Raw genomic sequence first — 19,436 nt, 5'->3', positions numbered from 1 at the left:
TCACTGAAATACTAATACTGGAATAAACTTTTCAGTGCCAAGATCCATTAAGGCTCCAACTGGAGTGCTGAACAGGGCCAGAACAGAGAGCATAAGCATTTCTTTGCAAATCACAAGGCTGCAGATTGAAATTTCCAAAGAACAAACAAAACCAGCCATCTCCAGAACACCACCAGCCCTTCCTCTCAAATTGGCTCACCCTCCCTCCCAGCCCTGTACTATTTTGGTAGTCCTTCACATCTTCTGTGTGTTTAAGAGGAGCTTTCACATCTCTGAGCAGTAGAGCAGAAAACAGGTACAATGGTTACAAGAACAAGCATGAATTACACCTAAATCAAGATAACAGATTTTAAGTGACTTAAATAAAGTAAATGTACATTTAAAAAAAAAAAAAAGTATGTCTATATTTGCCCATTTTAGAGAGAACAGGCCAACTGCTTATTTCATCTGAACTGTCTCTTGTAGGAAAGGTATTCTGAATGTACCAGTGCACAGCTGGTCTGACCAGCCAGGAAGTTCATGCTGCAAAGGAGTCCTTCTTGGATAAAATGTGTAATCAGGATCATAGTTCAAGAGACAACTCAATGATGCCATGTAGATATCTGCAAATCTAGACAGACGTCTTAGGAAATAAGTTGGATTCTCATCCGTTCTGAATAAGCTTCCAAACTGTGCATTGAAGAAATTTCTGTTCATCTCCCTGTCAATCCAAAAAAAAAAAAAAAAAAAAAAAGAAATCAAAGTGAACATACCTGCACACATTTCTCATGCAGAACCTGAAGCAAGCAGCCCCTATAATCTGTTCTATGCATTATTCTCTTGCCATTGCACTTAACATCACTTAAATGTACCACGTAAGAAATACATGCACCTCTTGCACATATGTAGCCCAGATCTAGCAATTACAGCAGCAAACCAGAGAGTTTCACATTTCACCCACTAAAACCAGAGGTAAATTGCTTCTGACTTCAGAAACACAACATCTCAAGACTTCCTTTCCAGAGACTGTGAAAGAAGACTTCTGCCTTCATCTAAATCCTAATGACATCCACTTGTCCTAAAGGTAAAAGACTTAAAAAAACCCCAACAAACAAACAAACAAACAAAGAAACAAAACCCAAAACACCAAAGATTTGGCTTAATGTACACATCTTGGAATTTAACTCCATTGCCAAGTATCATTATTCTCACTTCATTCACTTCCATATTTCTGGAAGGCTGCTGGTGGTACAGCTGCTGGCCTTGCCAACTATGCACTTCACATACCCTGCATTGAGATATTGCTCCTTCAGGATAGTAGATTTTAGTAGGAGTTTTAGCCCTATTACTTATCTCTGTGAGAAGTCCCCTGCTAACTCCAGTCTAGTGCAGAAGCCAGTTTCTTCATATTCTAAACTGCATTGTATGTAATTTGAAGAAATCATCTAAAAAAACTGGTGACCTAAGCCTTGATACAGAAACATGTTTTTAAATTATGCAGAAGTTAAGCTGTGCAATCAATAGCAATGGTGACAACTGAATATAAGAGGCACAGAACAAAGATGAAAAGGAAGAGTGTTCCATCTGATTGTTACCCTTTCACTCTGAAAACTAACATCTATTCAAAGAAGGGGAACAGGGAAAATGGGTTCATATGCACAAGTGTCAGAGGGGAGAAGAGCCACACAGGTAGAATATTGCTTTATGCGGGTGTTCTTTTAGAAGGTCCAGGGCATATAAAATCAGGGTTGGATAGGAATTCTGAAGAAACCTGTGGAAGACACCACATAGAACACTTGGCTACCATGACGCATATCGCAAATGCTTGATCACCCCTGCCTTACCTCATTTCCTTTCTTTCCTTCTTCCATTCTTCTAAAATCATTTGTGAATCAGGATCACGGTGAACCTGGAATGCAAAGGATGGATGACAGGTAACTAAGGATTTGCCTTTCCATTAATAAACCCTTATCAGCTAACAGGACAAGAGCACTGCTTCAGAGATCAGCACACAGAAGTTGCTCATATGCATTTTAAACAACTGAAAGCAGGAATCAATCCAGGCTGACAAGCAGAGGAAGGAAACAGGATTTTGGTAAAACCTTTACTAACAAGCCACACAAATAATTATATTTATTTATGTACTGGTGTACTTTAATGAGATAGAAAGCATTTGCAACGTCAATGACCAGCATTTAGAAACTTGGCTGGATCCCTTCTGCTATACAGAGCCGATTACACACAGACAGAACAAACCTGCATATGTTCCAGTAATCCTGTCAAGGTTTGCAGCCAGGTCATGGTTTGAATGTATTTCTCTGTGTTCATGATCTTAATCTCTGACCGTAACTCTGGAATAATTGCACCAGTGCGCCAGCCATGCTTCAGGGTCAAATCCTATTTACCAAGAAGTATTATAAAATACTAGTATTAGTCTCAAAAAGAACTACTTAAAAGAAGTGAAGAATTTGACCATTGTTTATCCCACACAGGGATAAACAATAGTGCCCACAAGGGGCACTATTTTAATTACTTCTTATGTATAAACAGAGGTACTAAACAGTGGGACTTAACTGTGCCAACAGGTACATAGGCAATAGATTTTAATTTCAGAATAAGCTTCACATTTTTTAAGAGATACATAAAGAACAAATAAGCACTTGCAAATAAGCACTAACTCATTAGGCTTAAAATAAGCAGTGGAAAATTCCTCTTGTAGATGAGACCTCTGCTGCTGTCAGAAGTATCTGTAGGAAACAGAGCGATGAGTTTGTGGTATCTACCCAAACACTCAGCTGGCAGGAGAGTCCCATCAGGACACCCAACCATCGAGCTTCTCTTGACAAGGGCAGGATGAGGCAGCTGCCACCTGTGCTCTTTCCTCCATCATGCCAGAGAAGAACAGAATTACATCCTCCTACCTTTGGCCCTCAGCCTTCTGAAGCACCTAAATTTACTTCTCTTTTTAAAAGCATATTGGGGCAAGCTGCTGCTGCTGAAACATGTTACCACAGCTTGGCAGTGGAAAATCATATCCAGGCATTCATACACAATCAATTACAGAAGACCTAAATAGTGGTCACTTATTCTAACGTAATAGTTCACAGTACCTTTGTTTGTAAAGTTGTAAAAAAACACCTTGATACTGGACCTACAAACCACAGCATGATCTTGGGAAGAAATGAACTTTACCACTAGTGACAGCAAGATTGTCTCCTGCCATTCAAAACTGTTGACTCAGCTTGTATTACATTTGGTAGTAATTGTCACCCAAATCAGCCACATCCTGTAGGTTTGGATATCTGTGTTTACTCTGTTACAGCTGACATAATCAGTATCTGGATCAGGAACAGAAACTCACACATTCCTGAGTGCAATTTGTAAACAAGTTAAATGCTACAACTCAGGTGGAAAACAGGGTCAGTCTTTTACAGCACCAATTTTCTTCAGTGCAAAAAAAGCAATACGGCTTAATTACTAACCCAAATTTTGTTCTATTTAGAAATCACAAGTGAAAATGTGTTACATTGAATCACTGGGGAGGAAGAGAGAAAAACAAAATCCCTCATCTTTCATCTTATTTTGTGAAAGTAAACTACTTACTGCCAAGTCACTGTAGATGTGATCACCAAAGTAGAGAACCTTAGAGCCCCTCCAGCCAGTAAGCTTCAAAAACTCATATAAGTTACCCTGTGGAAACAATGACACGTACACTGTAGCAGCATGCAACTTGCCCTTTCACAAGCATGAAAAAGCTATTTAGTAGATCCCTAAAAATATTTTCTTAGCAAAAATCTTGTCCTTAGTTTATATATTAAGAATCCTAAATTTTATAGGAAATTCCAGTAACACTATCACTTCAAGAGGAAAGTAAACTGCTGACATAAAATACCAATGATGAATTTGTACCACTTCAATCATTAAAATAGCTATCTTAAAAAAAGGTATCTACTTTTTAGAAGCCTTTATGATATCTAAAGGAGCTTGGGATTCTATGAAATAGGTATTAAATTTGAACTGAGTTTACTGAAAGCATACCTGTTTGTAAATCTGACCTTTCTGCAGCTTGTGAATTTTGTCCCAAAGCAACACTCCCCTTTCATTCACCTTCCGAAACGGTCTAGAATATAATTATATTCAATTGTTATATTGTTGTAGAAAGTCTGACACTTTTTAGGAGGACATTAAAATTAATATTAAAAATATTTGTCTTTCAAAAAAAGAAAACATGCTCTCTAGCATCTGAACATATTGTAATAGAAAAAGCAAAGCTCCAAAACTTCAGCTTTAGCCAGTGAAATGTAATTTATCTATCCAGTATATTTATCACATTTGTAATGGAGTTTGAAAAAAACTGTTGAGAACTAAAGCAGGGATCCTAGACAGGAGGAAAGAAATTGTGAACTGTCTGCCATCAAGGAGAGGAAAGAACACAAAAGTAAAGCAGTATAAAAATCTCACCCAAAACCTGATTTTGCACAACTGAACAACTGAAGGAGGAAGCAGAGGACCGGGGGCAGCAGTTACAGCAGTTCTTTTTAAAATTAAAGAGTATAGGAAAAAAATTCCACCTCTCTAACTCACTTTCAAATCCTAAGTACACATAAAGGAAGAGGGCTTTTTCAACTGTAAACTCATTACAAATGTCTTTACTTAACTGAGCAACTAGCTTAAATACCCCAGTCTGTCAGCCAATCTGCCCTTTAAATACCATATATGACTAAGCAAAACCAGAAGCAACGAAAGACATTTCCAGATAAGGGGCTGATTCTGAAAGGCATCATAATTTCTCAGTTTTATTAGGAAAGGAACACACTTCAACTTACAAACTGAGATGTTAAAAACAGCTTCTGTGACCCTAACTCAGTCCAGTAGACCTGTTACAGCTACTAAAACTTCCTTAGGTAAGAAATGGTAAAAATCTGGACTTCAGAATTGGGTGTTGCTGCGTTCTGTAATGACCTGAAACTGGATTTCATCAAATACGATTTCATTTTATATTGCATCCAAATTAAAATATTTCCTAACACACTCGATAGCCTTATACGGAATAAGTTGCTTGAATTTTCTTTACTGACTAAATACCCACCTTCGCTTATCATTGAAAAAGTTCGGCTTCTCAGCCTGTACAATGACCACATCAAAGAGATCCCTCCAGTCCTTGCCAACTATGAACTTCATGCCTTTGTCCCTAAAGAGGACAAAGGGATATTAGCAGTGAAGCATACCAGAAGTGCAGTTATCTGTGCAATATAATGAATTACATTGGAGAACCTCATCCTCCCCATCCTTTAAAACTGGACAGCAAAGAACCGTTTCCTTACACGAAGCTGCTGGGACTGTTTGTGATGAGAAACATCTTCTTGCCATGGTCAGCCAGCTTTGCTAATACTGCACGTGTTTGTTCAGCGTAGCAGATGTATTTCTCTGTGAGGATTGGAAAATACAGTATTAATTGAAAGAGTTTTATCATGGGAATTTTATCTGCATTTGACCAACAATTCAGAACATGAGGTTATACTTAACAAAGGCACCTTAGACAAGTGGAAATAACTCTTTCAAGCTTTAAAATTTAGGATTTCTAATCTTAAATTGGGAAGCCAGAAAGATCATGACTGTGAAAAAAGTTCTGATAGATGACCTCATTAATACTTACCTATGTCTGCTTCAATTGCTCTGTACATTATTCCTTTGATGTGGACATCCCTGATTGCATCCTGTGAGGAAAGCAACACAGCACTAAAGAACTGAAAAATATTTTCAACAATAAAAGCTGTGCTCACTGCACAGCAGTAGTAGTTTGTTTTTAAAACAATCCCTTTCTATGAATTACACTTTCAAGTTCACAGAAATGCCACGTGATGTTCATTATGTATATGTCACCACTAGACAAAGAATAAGCCTGTCCTCTAAGGAACTAACTTCATACTTTTGGGAAGTACAAAACTGTATAGAACAGGGGCTGTTTTATGTAACAACTGTGGAAGGGCACTCAGAAGGGTGAAGTGGGGTGAAATCCCTCTGCAGAAGCAGAGTCAACAGAGATTTCCAATGACCTTTGGAGCAGAACACATTCCTTCCCTCTTGGGGAAAAAAAAATTAAGTCAGGTAGATTTTTAGATTATAATTACTCCCAGATGCCCTGGTTATTTAAAACCAAAATTTATCAACAGATGAAAGAACCTAAATGCTTAACGCAAAGTACCCATAAGGTGCACTGGAGGCATTTGGCAGGTCTCCTGAGCCAGCTCTGCACGAGAACTCTTTGTTTATGACAGTGGTACAGCCCTTTTGGTACTTGCATAGGGCATGTCCTAAAAATCCTCGAAAAATTCTATTGTAGGGCTTCCAAAATGTTGTTTATGTTGAGCAATTCAGAAGTTTCTACAATCACTTCAGTAGAAACCATAAAAACTAGCCTTCTAACTCTAGGTGACCATAGGCAGAAGGTAAAATGACTCTGGAGGTAAAAAGTTTCTTAAAACCTATCTGATCTACTTGGGAAGGTGAGAAATTCGACATTCAGGTTTATCGCATACGCTAAACAACTACACAGATTTAATACATGTTAACAAGGGGCCAGGGAAGTTTTGGATGGAAAGCTCAGCCAGTCAAATACCATCAACCTGGGCATGACCTCTTCTGTTCTTAAATAACCATGACATCATTTTATCTCCTCTGTAGAATTACATCCAGAGGAACCAAGCAGATCAAATTACTCTAGTCATTATTACTAGATTTTTCTGGAGGAGGAAGACAGGAAAACATGCAAAATAGATATGCCAAAGTAAATGGTCATATACTTCCAAAGATACACAATACCTTTCAGTACAACTGAAAGCTCCAAACTGGAATTCCCTATAGCATTGGACAATTCCTGCTAGTGAGAAAAGTATACCTTTAATAACAACAAAAGGAGCTTTATTGACATACAAGAGCTCCTTCACTTTTTCCCATTCATCCCTCAAACCTACAGAATCATAGAATCATTACGGCTGGAAGGGACCTTAAAGATCAACAAGTTCCAACCCCCAAAGAAAGAGCAACAGCCCTGGAACAGATTTAAAAAAAATAAAAATAAAATCAAACTATAATGTTTCTTTTCCAAGGTCTGTCTTCATTTTACTTACATTTTTATGGCTTTATAACACTAACTACTCTCTACAAAACCTAAAGTTGAGGTGTTCCACTGAAGCTGACAACAGGTTGAAGCTTCCTGAAGTGCTCGCAGAGAAGATGCACAAACGTAGAGGTTTACCTAAACCTTCAAAGCTAGTACCTTGACATCTTTGTAGAGATGAACAGGCTCATAGTCTATATTGTTTTTCAGAAAATATTCATTCACACAAGAAAGGAGTGTCATTTCTGGCAAGGAAAATATATCCATGAATTGCTTCATTGTATTTCCTTGTGAGCTCTGCAGGGGTGGGAAGAAAACATTAAAAAAAAAAAGGTGAGGCATTTCTCAGATTAGAACACACTAACTCATTCTGTATAAAGACTTCAGCTTAGTTGCAGATATTCAGCTTTCACCATCACTGTTCACATTCACAGATTCTTTTGGAATTTACAGACTTCCAGTACAAAAGTGTTGGCTTTAAGAATTAATCATGACTCATTTTTCTTAGGAGCAGTATTTTAATTCATAAGCACATAAAAGACAGTGCTCAGCTGAAAGTCAAGAGAAGGACTTAGAGGCCTTCACTGGAAATCTGCACTTCCATAAATAAGAGACACTGCTTATTGTGAAGAAAGGTGGAGGTTATGGGTTTTTTTTTTGCTTTTGGTTTGTGGGGTTTATTTTTAATAAATGGAATACTGATTAGGACTGCAAAACAAGTCATCTCCTTGAAAAGAGATAGTAAAAAGTTTTAAGAATCTACAATATCTAACACAGGAACACATGAAAAGATTTCTAGTCTGCAAAAGCTGTAGCTATCGTTAATTTTCAGAAAAGTAGAGAATCTCACTCTACAAGAGCAAATACAGACCAGATACTTGTCAAGAAGACAACACACTGGTCAAGATCACAGAATGACTGAGGCTGGAAGGGACCTCTGGAAGTCATCCTGACCAACCTCATCATCAAGCATGGCTACCTAGAGGCAGCTGCCCAGCATCCTGTCCCAGATGGCTTCTGAATACCTCCAAGGTTGAAGACTCCACAAATTCCCTGGGCAACCAACCTCTGCCAGTGCTCAGTCACCCTCACAGTAAAGAAAGTATTTGCTGATCCTCAGAGGAAACCTCCTGTGTTTCAGTTTTTTCCCCATGGCTTCTTGTTCTGTAACTGTCCTTTCCAAGATCAAAGAAAGCACAGGCCTACAGAGACCAAGGCTTCCCACAAGGAATGCCAAGCCAATATTCACAATTGCTGCAGAGACTAGGCTTCAGAGTTCAGCTCTTTAAATTTGAACAAGTGTGAGAATAAAAATGCTCCACAGCACAAAGGGCCTTTTTTTACTAAAAAGGCTGCACTGCTCTTCATTTAGGAAACTGCAAGGAACCTCTCAGCGAGATCAACTCTCCTCAAAGTCAAACCTTAAACTTAAAAGCTTTATCTTTAATCATTCACCTTTCATCAAACCCTCTCTCACTGTCACTTTCCCAGCTTGTATGCAAGAGATGCCTCCATACTTTTACTTGCTGCTACACCAACTAAGCCCTTAGACCACCAGGAAGAAGTACATAACTGGGGTAAGGCATCAGATCTGGTTCACTTCCCAGCCCTTATCAGATTTGCTGTGCAACACTGAACAAGTTACTTGATTTTCCTATGTTTCACTTCTGTCTGTGTGACCATGCAAGGAAACAATGAAAGAAGAAACTAGAGCAAGTGGGAGAAACAAAGTGTATTTGTCACTTTACAGGGCAAACTTCACATCTAGCACTATAAGCCAATCATGTATTGAGAAAATGTAACTATTAGTAAGTACAAGAACAAAATGTGAACACCACCACCCTCATCTCCACTCAAAAAAAAAAATAAAATTGTAAGAGCCCTTTGTGTTTTTACCTTTCCATAAAAGTCACTCATTTGTTCTAAAGGGACATGGGAACCATCATACATTGCAATGACTTCTTCATCTGGGACAACGCTGAGGCCTCTGGAAAACAACATTAGCTTTAGTTCAAGAGTCAGATTAAAATTTTCAAGTAATTACCGAATGAAAATCTGACATACTAACACTTAAAACTGCAGCTTATTAAATTACTAATAATGTTGTAAGAACACTTCGGTCTGTAAGTTAAAGCAGCATCTTTCCTTACAGAACAAGTAACATTTTAACAGGCTGACTCACACAGAATACATTCCAATTTTAAGCCCTTTTTACTTTCTTACAGGAAAATAGCTAATTAGTCTCCATTGAAACTATGCCTCAAGGGTTTGTAAGAAGTAGTTAGCTTCCAGTTTCTTAACACAAAGTAACTCCTCACTCTGCCTTTGTTTCATACAGCACAGATGATGTGATAGTGTTTAAACCAGATTAGCCTGCTGCATGACCTTGAAGACTCAAGGGAAAGAAAAGCATACACAACCTCTAATTAAGTATTAATTTTCTTTAAACTGTATCAACAGTTCAGTTTCCCAAAATGTAAGATGACTTGAAAAATTGCTGACAAGTAATTAAAATATAAAAGTATAGCTACAAATGGGGAAAAAGGAGACAATCTCTCCTCAGAGCTTCTTTATCAACTAAGAGATTAAAGGCTTTGGTTTGGTTTTGAATGTTTACTGTATCAAGCACCTTGCACTAAAACATCTAAAACACACCAGACATGCACACATCCTCACCAGAGGACAGTAAGTGTTGATGTTTCACTTAAGGTTAAAAAACAAATGAAAATATATTTTTTCCCAATCCTACCTAGAGTTTTTTGCAGCCTTGTAAAAAAGTGTATTTCAGTGTCTCCTTTCTTGGTCTTAACCAAAAGTGTTGCAAGACAGTAAAAAAAATAATAAAATAAAAACTTCATTAGCCTTGTACTTGCAGTGTTAAAGCATCCACATCAGGTTTGCAGAGGAAGGGCACATTACATAAACTTCCTCAGGGCTGCTATAGTAGCAGAGCCCCACATTAACTAGCTCCTTCTCTGCACTTCTCAATGCTACATTGACTTGTACATAGCTCTGTGCTACTGCTGATAGGACTTCAGCATTCAAATTAGTACTGTGCACAAACAGGGCAAATAATAATTTGGGTTTGTAACATATAGAGTTCAGCAACACCTACTCCACTACAATCAATGCAATCAAAATGTTAAACACAAACCAAGTAACACAATAAAAATTGAGAAGGACTGACTCATCTTCTAGTCTGCAGACAGCTACGCCAAGTAGTATATGAATACTGCTAAAGGAAATGCATGTGAATGAGGAGCTACTGAAGCACAAATCACAACAGGGCAACAGACATACATGAAATCCCCAAAGAACAATCAGATGTGTAAGCAAAGCTGTAGAATAGTTTTCCCAGAAGATCCATACTCTTGAAGCAGGTCACAGTCCAGCTGTTAACTACAAAGTTTACTTTATTCCACCAACAGCATGGCACTAAAAGTATCACAGTTCACCTACAGCAGTGCTCCCACTGCTGCTCCTGGAGATGTGCATTGTTAGAGGGATACCAGAATTGCTTTCACCTCTCAAAGTAAGGTTGCACAAGGCATGTCCTGCTACTTTCAGCAGTGTAATTGAACTACACATATACAGAACACAAGGAAGGTGAAAACTAAGAACTACAGATAAGCAGCAACTGACAGAAAAACCCCGTGTTGGTACAGAATAGACAGGTAATCTTATTTTAAACAAAATTAGGAGAAAGTATTGAGTGGAATTGCAGCTTTTGCTCTCCCTAACACACACTCACAAGTACCAATATATGTGGACTAGCAGTCTGTTCAGAGTTACTTTGGCTGACACCAAGAACGCAGACACCAGCTCTTCAACAAATCTCAACACTTAGTTATAGAGTTTTCTTGACTGGTCATCATGTGCTGGCTTTAGATGTGCCTTTAGTTCCAGGAATTGACAGCAATTGTGATTTTCTACCTCTTTGTTTTGTCCAAACCTGAGTCATAAGGCAACACTGCTCATGGACTCACCACCAATCTGTCTTCTCATCTCCGTCACTTTCCATTTCCAGTCATAGCATTGTTCTTGACATCTTTTCTAAAATACTTCAGCCCCTTTTTTGTTCCCCTCATCCCCACAAGGATGGTCGGAGAAACAATATGAAGATGTGCTGACGCCTTGATGACCAACTGCTCCACCAACACATTCCATCCTTTTATCCCTTCTATCAATACTTCTGGTGCTCTCACACATATCTGTTTCCATTCAGATTTTGTTCATACCAATCTTAATATTTCTACTACAGAACTCTACAGATACATGTATTTTTTATTACTTCACCTAGCCTTTAGTCTAGCAAACTAGCATTTTTCACAGTGAAAACAGTGAAAAATGTGAGAACCTTTTCAGATTATTCTCACAACCAGTAGCCTTCACACCAAGTTCTCTAGGTCCCTCCTAGCCCTGCATAAATGATTCCTTCAACAAGAACGGGTTTTGTCAGCTGATATGCACAACAATTATTCTACATCTGCTTGAACAGAAGGCACACATAAATGATACAAAGTTTCACTCTGGTGATACATACAGAACACTGTTTTGGCAGGCTTTAGATAGCTACTATGTTGACAGCAGGAGTTGCTGGAGCATGCCATCTTGTTTCCTGTCACTTGCCTTCCTCTCCCCTCTCCCAAAGGCTATCTCAGACTATGCCATTAAAGAACAGATCAACATCAAGAGCAGAATCCTCTACCTATCTGCACAACTGGCAAACAAAAATAAGTAATAAGTAGATGAGCATTGTTCCATGCTACTATATACAGTCCCTCATAGCAAATCAAGTCAAGTTTGCATGACCTTTTGGCCCCAAAAGAAAGCTTTTTGTCCAATTACATTGAGAAAGGCACCTAGGCTGGTTGTTTAATTTAAAATCTGATACCAGCTGTGGTGTTCATGTCAGCCAAATGCATACTGCCTCATTACACCAAACTGAACCACACTAAAAACTCTCCTGCCAAAGATCACTTACAGCATGTCTGTATCACATAACAAAGCACAGCACAGGAATCTCCAATTTTACATCAATTCAGTAAACTCAGGAAGTGTCACACTGTGCAGACACAAGGCAGTTGTGCTCCATTCTGCAAGTATGACATGGTTGATGCATCCAAACATAAAAGCTCTGTGCAAATACAGCAAGACCTCTCCAGTGTCTCTACCACCACGCCGAAGTCACGTGAACAGGCTCTCTGTGACATTTACATAAAAAGCAGAAGCAGAGAAGCAGTCAGCATATTTTTAGATGTCTTTCAGCACAATTTAACAGCTGGAAACGTAGTGAGTCAGCACTAGGGACCAGCTCCTCCAGCCCTGAACCAGGGCAACCAGCTCTCCTCTATCACTCAGTAAACGTGCCTGCATTGTCTGTGTGTATGTATGTACCCCTGCCAGCAAGACTGCAATATTCATTCATGTCTGTGCTTGTCAAGGCACTGGTCCCAATGTGAACCTAAGATGGACACTAAGAAATGAAACCAAGAGATTAAAAAAATATGAGTGTATGTTTTTATCATAAATAGGAAATCATTTTACCCACCTGTAAACTGTTCCCAGCTGAATATAATGAAAAGCATCAATCTTCATTAATAACGCCTTGCAGGGGAAAAAAAAAATACCAGTTTTTATCACATCAACTATTTGAAATTACAAAAATCAAAGCAATTTTACCTATAACTTGTCTCAACAACACCTGAGCACCTTCATTTCAACTTCCTTATAGCTTCCAAAATACTTTAATAAATGCCTTTTACCTAGGGCTTGGCAAATTACCAAGGAAACACTGTCCAGTGACCTGAGCTAAGTCATGAAGCAGTAACTTTTCCTACTAGCAGATGCCTGCTTCCATTTATTCTGTTGCAATCCAGGTTGCCTTCCAGCTCACTCCATCATGAAAACAACACACTCAAAACAGCATCTACTTAAGAGCTACCTAAAAAAAAAAAAAAATAACTAACAAAGTACCACCACAAAACACCAAGCTTGCTATGAAAGAGAAATACACGAAACAAAGTCCTGGCACATTAACACAGAGGGAAAAGTTGGAAGACTTAGAAGCACCACACAACTCATCACAAAGTTATTTATACATACCCGGTGCACATCATAATGAAGTCCTCTAATGGCAAAATTTGGATCATAATCGTATTTTCTTATTTCTGCAGGATACTAAGAAAATAGAGCAATTATTTTATTTTAAATCCATAACAAAAACAAAAATGTTTTTGCACCACTTTAAAAGCCTACGTTTTCTATGCTGCTCATTTTCACTAACCATTAAGAGGCTTTTTGATGGTTTGGGGAGATTTGCAGGAATATATGCACAGTGCGAGACAAGCCAAGCATTTTTCCAAAATCCTACATCAACATTTTAAGTCAAGCACTATCCCTAAAGTTGGTCATCCAGGTATGCTGCAGTGATCACCTTTGAACATTAACCTCTTATTAAAAAGATATTTTAATGTATGCACCTTTGAAAACTAATTTATATTTATTAACTTCCTAAAATGTAATAACTGAACTACCTTGCATTGTGAAGTCTCCCCATGAAACAGACTATATAAACAGTTTCCAAGTCAATCTTCTAGCTAGAAACCCAGGAATGTGGCCTGACTTACAGATATCTGAACTTTACTTCTCATTTCTATTACAAGAAAAAGCAATACAACATCACCAATATCAACAGGAGAAAGGGGAAAAAAAATGATTGCATTTTCAAGAAACAAAAGCAGCACAACTATCTCTTTTGGCTCCCTCATTGTGGATCATATTCCTGATCTTAGACTGTTGAGTTTGAAATGTGGCTCTCAGAGGTGCTTAAAGATACAGTGCTCCACAAATAAACATGATGGAAGGAAGAGTCTGCTAATGTTACCTGGAAAAGCCAGGCTCCACTATCACGGACTTTCCCCAGGTACAGTGTGGCGCAAAGATCAGACCCTGAAAGCAAGTTGAGCATTAAAGGCCACCAGGGCAAGTCAGTTAAGAAGAGCACCACAGTGACCCAACTATATTTACTCTGAACAGCATTTGTTACACACTCGTTGCTCAGAGATGCAGGCAAACTCAACGTCTGTGTCATGTACTTTTTCCTCAGGTTCTTTACAGATAGCACAGATAGCTCACATCACCTATGACAGAGTTTTCTAGTATTTTTCAGTACAAGCCCATTTTTAGTCAATGGGAATTTTGTCCTGCGTTAAACTTGGGTTAACAATGAAAAAAAGTATATGCAAAGTGTGTGCCTTGATCAAAGTATTTTATTTGTTTTTAAGAGATAAAATGCTTCAGTTATTTCTGACTACGCTTGAGAAAATGTTCATTTATTTAATTAACTAACTGAAAGGCAGTCTTTCATTTCCTTCCTACAATCTTAGACCCTAATAAATGAATCTCAGGCATATTCTTCAACAACAGTCTTCATACATATATGGCTAATTTACAAGCCTTCGGGGAAAAAAAGTAGATTATACAGCTTCAAAAGAGGTTCTAGATACTCTTAGGAAAAATAAATAAATCACAACTTCTCCATAAAGTTTTTATCTATGCTGAAGAGAACTTGCTCTGCAACTGCTGTAGCTTGTGCTTGTACTGAGCACAGGTGTCTACAGTTAAATAAAACAGCCATCTCTCCTAACTTAGGAATCATCATCCTTAACACCAATTCCAGAAAAAAATGGGGAAGGTTACTGATTTAAATGAAAAACAAAATCAAAGTCTAAAAATGGCTTGGGGAAGATGTGTAGATTCTGCCAGGGAACATGAAGTATAAAAGCAGAAAAGGGAAAATAACAGGAGAGGATATAGAATGTGATAAATTAAAAATCACACTATACTGCTCACACCAAAAAAACAGCCACATCAAGCATGAACAAGGAAATTTCTGATTTTTTCAAATTTCCACATACTTGGCTTTCCTACTTCAACTTATTCTACAAGAATGCTGTCTTTCTGCATGCATGCCAGTACACACAAGAGAAAGATTGAGCCTACCTTGGCACACTAACCAAACTTTCCTTACAAGCCAAACAAAATAATGATAAAAATGCCTCGTTTGCTTACCCCACTCTTGGTAAGGATAGATCTATCTGGACCAAAACAGCACTGGAGATAAGGTGGCACAAAGCCCATATTAGGAAAGAAATAAGCCCAACAGCAAGAGTTTACATTCAACACCTGCTGACACCTCCAAGATTAGCATTAAATTAATGTTTATTCTCTTGGACACACTTCAAAATTCCTTACTTCCTACACAGTATTTTGCAATTTCTGATGAATTATCTCACACTGCTATGACCAAAACTGGCCATGCTTTAGGTTGACCATGACAGTCATAATGGGCAATAGTACCTAGAAGCTTTTTATAATGTTAAAGACAAGAAAAATAACAACAGTGTTAGCAGCTACAGAGATAGCATTAATAAAAATTGCTGTTCCCCAATAAATTCCAACAGGAAAGGATGTATTTCAATAAGCTGCCTCAAAAAGTAATTAGAGCTTCATTTACTAGAACTCAAGATATTTTAATCCAGACAAACTGGAAAGTTATTACTGTCTGAATTCATTCAAACAGCATAGACAGAGCACGGTTTTAGTTATTGTCTACAAGACTGAATCTTGACTTCTATGGTCACGTTGATTTTTGCAGGAACAAGGCAGCTTTATTTAAGTGTATTTAAAAGTTCTACAGAAGTTGCTACCAAGACATGCCAAAATCTTAGTGGGATCAAGTTGCATATGCTTGTAGCACCCATGGAGTTTTGTTTGCTCTTTCAAGGATATTTATAGTTGTTTATATATAGCTCCTAACCTTTAGATTCAAATTCAAAAGTAGAACACCACCACCCATTCAGATTTAGGTTGTACGAAATGCACAAGCAATTTATTAATAAAGTTACTCTGTGGAGTAATAATTTTCTTGTTTTATATTTTTAATTACCGTATAGTTAAATTTTCACATAGTAAATTTGTATTTTATTCTGTTTGTAATTTTAAATGTTTCGGTTTTATTATCTTATTAATACAGTTATTCTGTGTACCACCTTTTATTTTCCTGCCAGTCCTGCAGTTCAATAAACTCTGCTTCTTTCAGTCCACATTTTCTTCAATCTTCTCTGCAATACCTTCAGTTTCCCAAGTCACCCACCTTCCCCTCCTGCTTCCTGACACACAACTCCTCCAATGCCCAAACCACAAAACAACCAGCTCCAGCCTGTCAACTGGTCACCGATGCAAACAGTGCATGGTGAGGCTCCCTCTTAGGGGACTACCGAGCTGAACACTTACTTGGGTCTCTCTTGCACCAGTCTCTGATTACAGCGTCAAAGCACACACTGCCCCTTCAGCTTACTCACCCAAAATGAAGGGTGCACACAGAGCTCCTCAGAAGCACACAGTGCAAAGACCTCATAAGAAGTCAGGCTAAAAATACTCCATGTGGAAATTAATCACAGCAATGCATACAACAGAGTAATAGTAACTTTTAAGCCTCTTCTCCATTAGGATGACTCTAATAATTGACAATCAGGAAAAAAACAAAAAAGCACACCCCCTGCTATCAAATTAAAAACAAATAAAATAAAACAAATAAAACTCTTTTCCTTAACAGTTGTCAGGCTGCGCTCTGCTCAAAACAGCAGCTGAGAATAAACCGGAACTTCTGTGGTTCACGTGTACCTTTTGTACAAAATGTGACAAGGGAGCCAAGCTAGGACTGAGGCAAGAAAAGATGATTTATGGTCCTCTGTTAGAAACTATTTATTATACTCTTTTTAAATAAACTTATTGTTATTCCATTAATTTTACTTACCCGATGCTCATTAATAAGAAGATCTCGAGCAGCATTGAAGATCAGTGTGTGCAGATGTTTAGAATAAAAGACCAATGTGTAGTCGTAATCAAAACCATAAATCTCAATATCTGACAGGCTCATTTCATTGTTTGAAAAAATAGCATCCGGATTCAGCATGTTATTCATCAGTGAAGGAACAAACTCTAGGAAGAGGAGAGAGGAAAAAAAAAGTTGTACCAGCCTTGTAGTTTTGTTTAAATAAACACATAGAAATCCATTGGCAATTTCTAAATATAGATAAATTACGATGGAAAATATTAAACTAATTCACACTGACCAACTAATCCTAAAAGAAGAGATGCTATTGAAAATGCTGTCCCTGACTTGTCTTGGTAACTCATAGGTTTTTATTTGAAGCACACTTTTCTCAGTACAATTCAAGTAGGAGAGAAGATGCAACCCCAAACTCTGCATACATATTTTTTGCTAACTCTGTTAACAGATTTATTGCTGCTTTTGAAAACGAACTTCGGAGTTGGAGGAGTATATTACTATAGGAGCCTTGTCTTCTCTTCCCATGATATGGTTCAACTTCTGCTCCAGAAGCAGAACTGACATTGTTTTAATTTGACATTGCTTTACTTTCTTTTACTTCACTATTTCAAGGTTACCACATTACTCGATTTCAACTCAAATAAGAAACTTTTAAGTGATTGCCATACTTTCCAAACAGTTACATACACATTGCTATGCTTAATGACCTTCTGGTAAGTCAGGAAAACAAAAATATTCTACTTATTGTCTACATACATATATCCAGTGTTTGTAAATCACTTCCATTTTTAAGGGTACGTTTCCCTTTATGTTTGTTTGGAAAGTACAGCGTGAAGTTAAGACCACTTACTTAATAATAACATCTTATGGGTCCATGTAACTTTAGGACCAGGACTAAGGTCAGTATTGAGGTTGTTTGTATTTCTTGCTTGGAAAAGCAACATCAGCAGTCTAAATGTTACCCTCCTGGAAGTATAAAACACTAACAGGTTTTCCTTCCTTTCCTCCCCATATACTATCTTTATAACCCAGTTTTCCTTACTAGGGGAAAAAAACTGGAGCTTTCATCTTAAGTCTGTGCTTGGAAGGGCAAGTTTATAGATAACATGCTTTGTTTGGTTACTTTCTACTTGTAAGTCTGGAAGGCATTGGTCAATCTTATCTCAACACCTTCTGCTCTGAGGACAGATACTCTACAGGCTTCATTATGGGAGGGAACCATCTCAACAAGACAGGTAATAGCATGGGGACTCCAGATCCATTATAAAGATGGTGCTCAATTTTGAAAACTCTGGCCAACTCATAGAAAGGGTAAAAGCAATGCCTTAGACTGCTGCACAGTTGATAGGCAAATACAACAAGAAACTTATACAGATGCCCAGTAACAGATGGCAATCTGAAGCCATTCTACTTTATCAGATGCAGATACCCAAGTTTTTTAATTTTTAAGAGACAAAACAGCAATTTCGCCTAACTTTAATTTCATGTTTCAAATAAAGTCCAGCATCTCTTTCACTAAAAAAGATTCCAGGAGTTCCGCATGCTTAAGCCGACATGGAAAGCTGCACCTCTCATTTCAGGGTATTTAACAAAATAAGCCTCTACCAAAACATTAGCTCCCACTATATTCAGTCATTACTTACAGTAATACAAGAGATGTTATGCTCAGTTAACGAAATATTCAAATGCAATCTGACAAGCTACTATTAAGGCAAATACTCTTATTCTATAAAAAAGGCTATGTATCATTTTACTAACTTGAAGTCATAATGACATTTCTGACTGAAGGTCCAAAATCATGTTACAACACCCATTTCTGCAATACAGTTAAAAGTATTTTTTTTCAAATGTCAATTGTGCACCCTGGTGAGTTGATCTTTGTTTTAAAAATAAATAAATTTAAAGATTTAAAGATAAGGATACTTCAGATTAAAAACACTTGGCTCACGCCTGCCTGAGGACAGCATAAACACTTCATTACTTTCAGATATTCTGGTTCCCAGACAGTATCCCAAGTGCTATAAACCTTGGGTCAAAAATCGGGACAGCTTTGTCATCCTAATACTGTAACTAAGTGAAATACCACATACTTGAAGCCACTGGGTAACTTAGGCTGTAACAAAACAGTCTGAATTATTCTAAAAGCACTTGCCTCATCTTTTGCCAACCCACACAGTTATTTTTCTCTTAACACTACTCTTCTTTCTAAGCTCAGCTCTGAAGGGCTATTTGGGTGTGGTTCAGAATAAGAAAGAGGCCACTCCAAAAACAAGGAAAAAAAAATATTCAAAATAAAATCTGCATTTATTCTCTTCCTATCGCTTATCCCACTCTCCAAAGTCCAAAATATGCTTCCAATATCTCCAACACTGCTTCTTATTTCACTTTCAAAATGCTGCCGCTATTTTAGGTTTGCAAATGCTATTTGCACCCAGCACGCTGAAGCCCCAGTTCATACTCAAGACAAGTGCAGGATAAGAC

At 37.8% G+C, this 19,436-nt stretch overlaps 1 protein-coding gene across 1 annotated transcript; it reads right to left on the bottom strand.

Annotated features, from left to right (window-relative positions):
* Nucleotides 1-438: 438 nt before the first annotated feature.
* Nucleotides 439-17,093, bottom strand: NT5DC3 (5'-nucleotidase domain containing 3). The gene is made up of 13 exons (XM_010005799.1): nucleotides 16,920-17,093; nucleotides 13,205-13,279; nucleotides 12,651-12,706; nucleotides 8,996-9,086; nucleotides 7,259-7,396; nucleotides 5,636-5,696; nucleotides 5,304-5,406; nucleotides 5,069-5,170; nucleotides 4,018-4,099; nucleotides 3,583-3,669; nucleotides 2,236-2,376; nucleotides 1,824-1,888; nucleotides 439-700 (listed from the first exon to the last, which is right to left on the bottom strand). The coding sequence occupies exons 1-13, from the start codon at nucleotides 17,085-17,087 to the stop codon at nucleotides 439-441; spliced, it is 1,431 nt and encodes a 476-aa protein (XP_010004101.1). The 5' UTR covers nucleotides 17,088-17,093.
* Between the last annotated feature and the right edge of the window lie 2,343 nt (nucleotides 17,094-19,436).

This window comes from Chaetura pelagica, unplaced genomic scaffold (assembly GCF_000747805.2).
Source record: "Chaetura pelagica isolate M959 unplaced genomic scaffold, ChaPel_1.0 scaffold79, whole genome shotgun sequence".
Taxonomy (NCBI): Eukaryota; Metazoa; Chordata; class Aves; order Apodiformes; family Apodidae; genus Chaetura; species Chaetura pelagica.
This window is presented reverse-complemented; position numbering and strand designations above follow the sequence as displayed.

Bases quoted from the DNA above. Each gene is read 5' to 3' on its own strand.
- NT5DC3 (XM_010005799.1), bottom strand. From the start codon at position 17,087: ATGAATAACATGCTGAATCCGGATGCTATTTTTTCAAACAATGAAATG. The intron at 13,280-16,919 runs GTAAGTAAAATT...CTATTTTCTTAG, and splicing joins TTCTTATTAATGAGCATCGG to TATCCTGCAGAAATAAGAAA. The intron at 5,697-7,258 runs GTACTAGCTTTG...CTTTCCTCACAG, and splicing joins ATCTCTACAAAGATGTCAAG to GATGCAATCAGGGATGTCCA.